The following is a 502-nucleotide window of genomic DNA, read 5'->3' as shown; positions in this document are numbered from 1 at the left end:
AGGGTGTCGTTCCATCCACCCTGAGTCTTAAGATTTTGGAAATGATAATAAATAAACGTCATCCTAAAGAAGAAGTTGAATAATAAAAGGAAGACGCAGTTAAATAATAAAATCGATAATACAGATCCAGCCCCTACACGTCCTCGCTCACGAAACCTTCATTACGGTAAACCTGAGACCCTGTAAACTTGGCCTCAGGACCTGCTTCCTGCTTCATCTGCTGGGCGACTCTCTTGCGGTCGTGGGCGGGGCAGAAGTCAGCAGAGACGCGAAACAAGCTCCTGAAGGAGGACCTGCGCTTCCAGAGGGCGTGGACGGCGCCTGCTGGGATAATGCCTGCCGAAGCGGCGGTGATGAACCAGCCAAGGATCTGAGCGCTTGGAGGCAGCAGGTAGTCGCTCCAGGAGGCGGGAGTGAAGTCGTAGGCGGAGAGGAAGAAGATGAGCTGCGGGAGGAGGGGAGTCATTCCGAGGGGAGAGGACGATGAAGAAAAAGAAAAGGA

At 52.6% G+C, this 502-nt stretch overlaps 1 protein-coding gene across 1 annotated transcript in view; it reads right to left on the bottom strand.

Annotated features, from left to right (window-relative positions):
* Positions 1–502, bottom strand: part of LOC119594637 (sodium- and chloride-dependent glycine transporter 2-like) — a gene marked incomplete in the record, with an annotated part of 4,588 nt that overhangs the window by 557 nt on the left and 3,529 nt on the right. The window contains 1 exon segment of the mRNA XM_037943687.1: positions 1–445. Coding sequence (XP_037799615.1) covers positions 134–445 — 312 coding nt within the window.

Source organism: Penaeus monodon, chromosome 34, assembly GCF_015228065.2.
Source record: "Penaeus monodon isolate SGIC_2016 chromosome 34, NSTDA_Pmon_1, whole genome shotgun sequence".
NCBI lineage: Eukaryota > Metazoa > Arthropoda > Malacostraca > Decapoda > Penaeidae > Penaeus > Penaeus monodon.
Note: the sequence above shows the minus strand (reverse complement) of the source record. Positions and strands in the feature narration are given on the sequence as shown.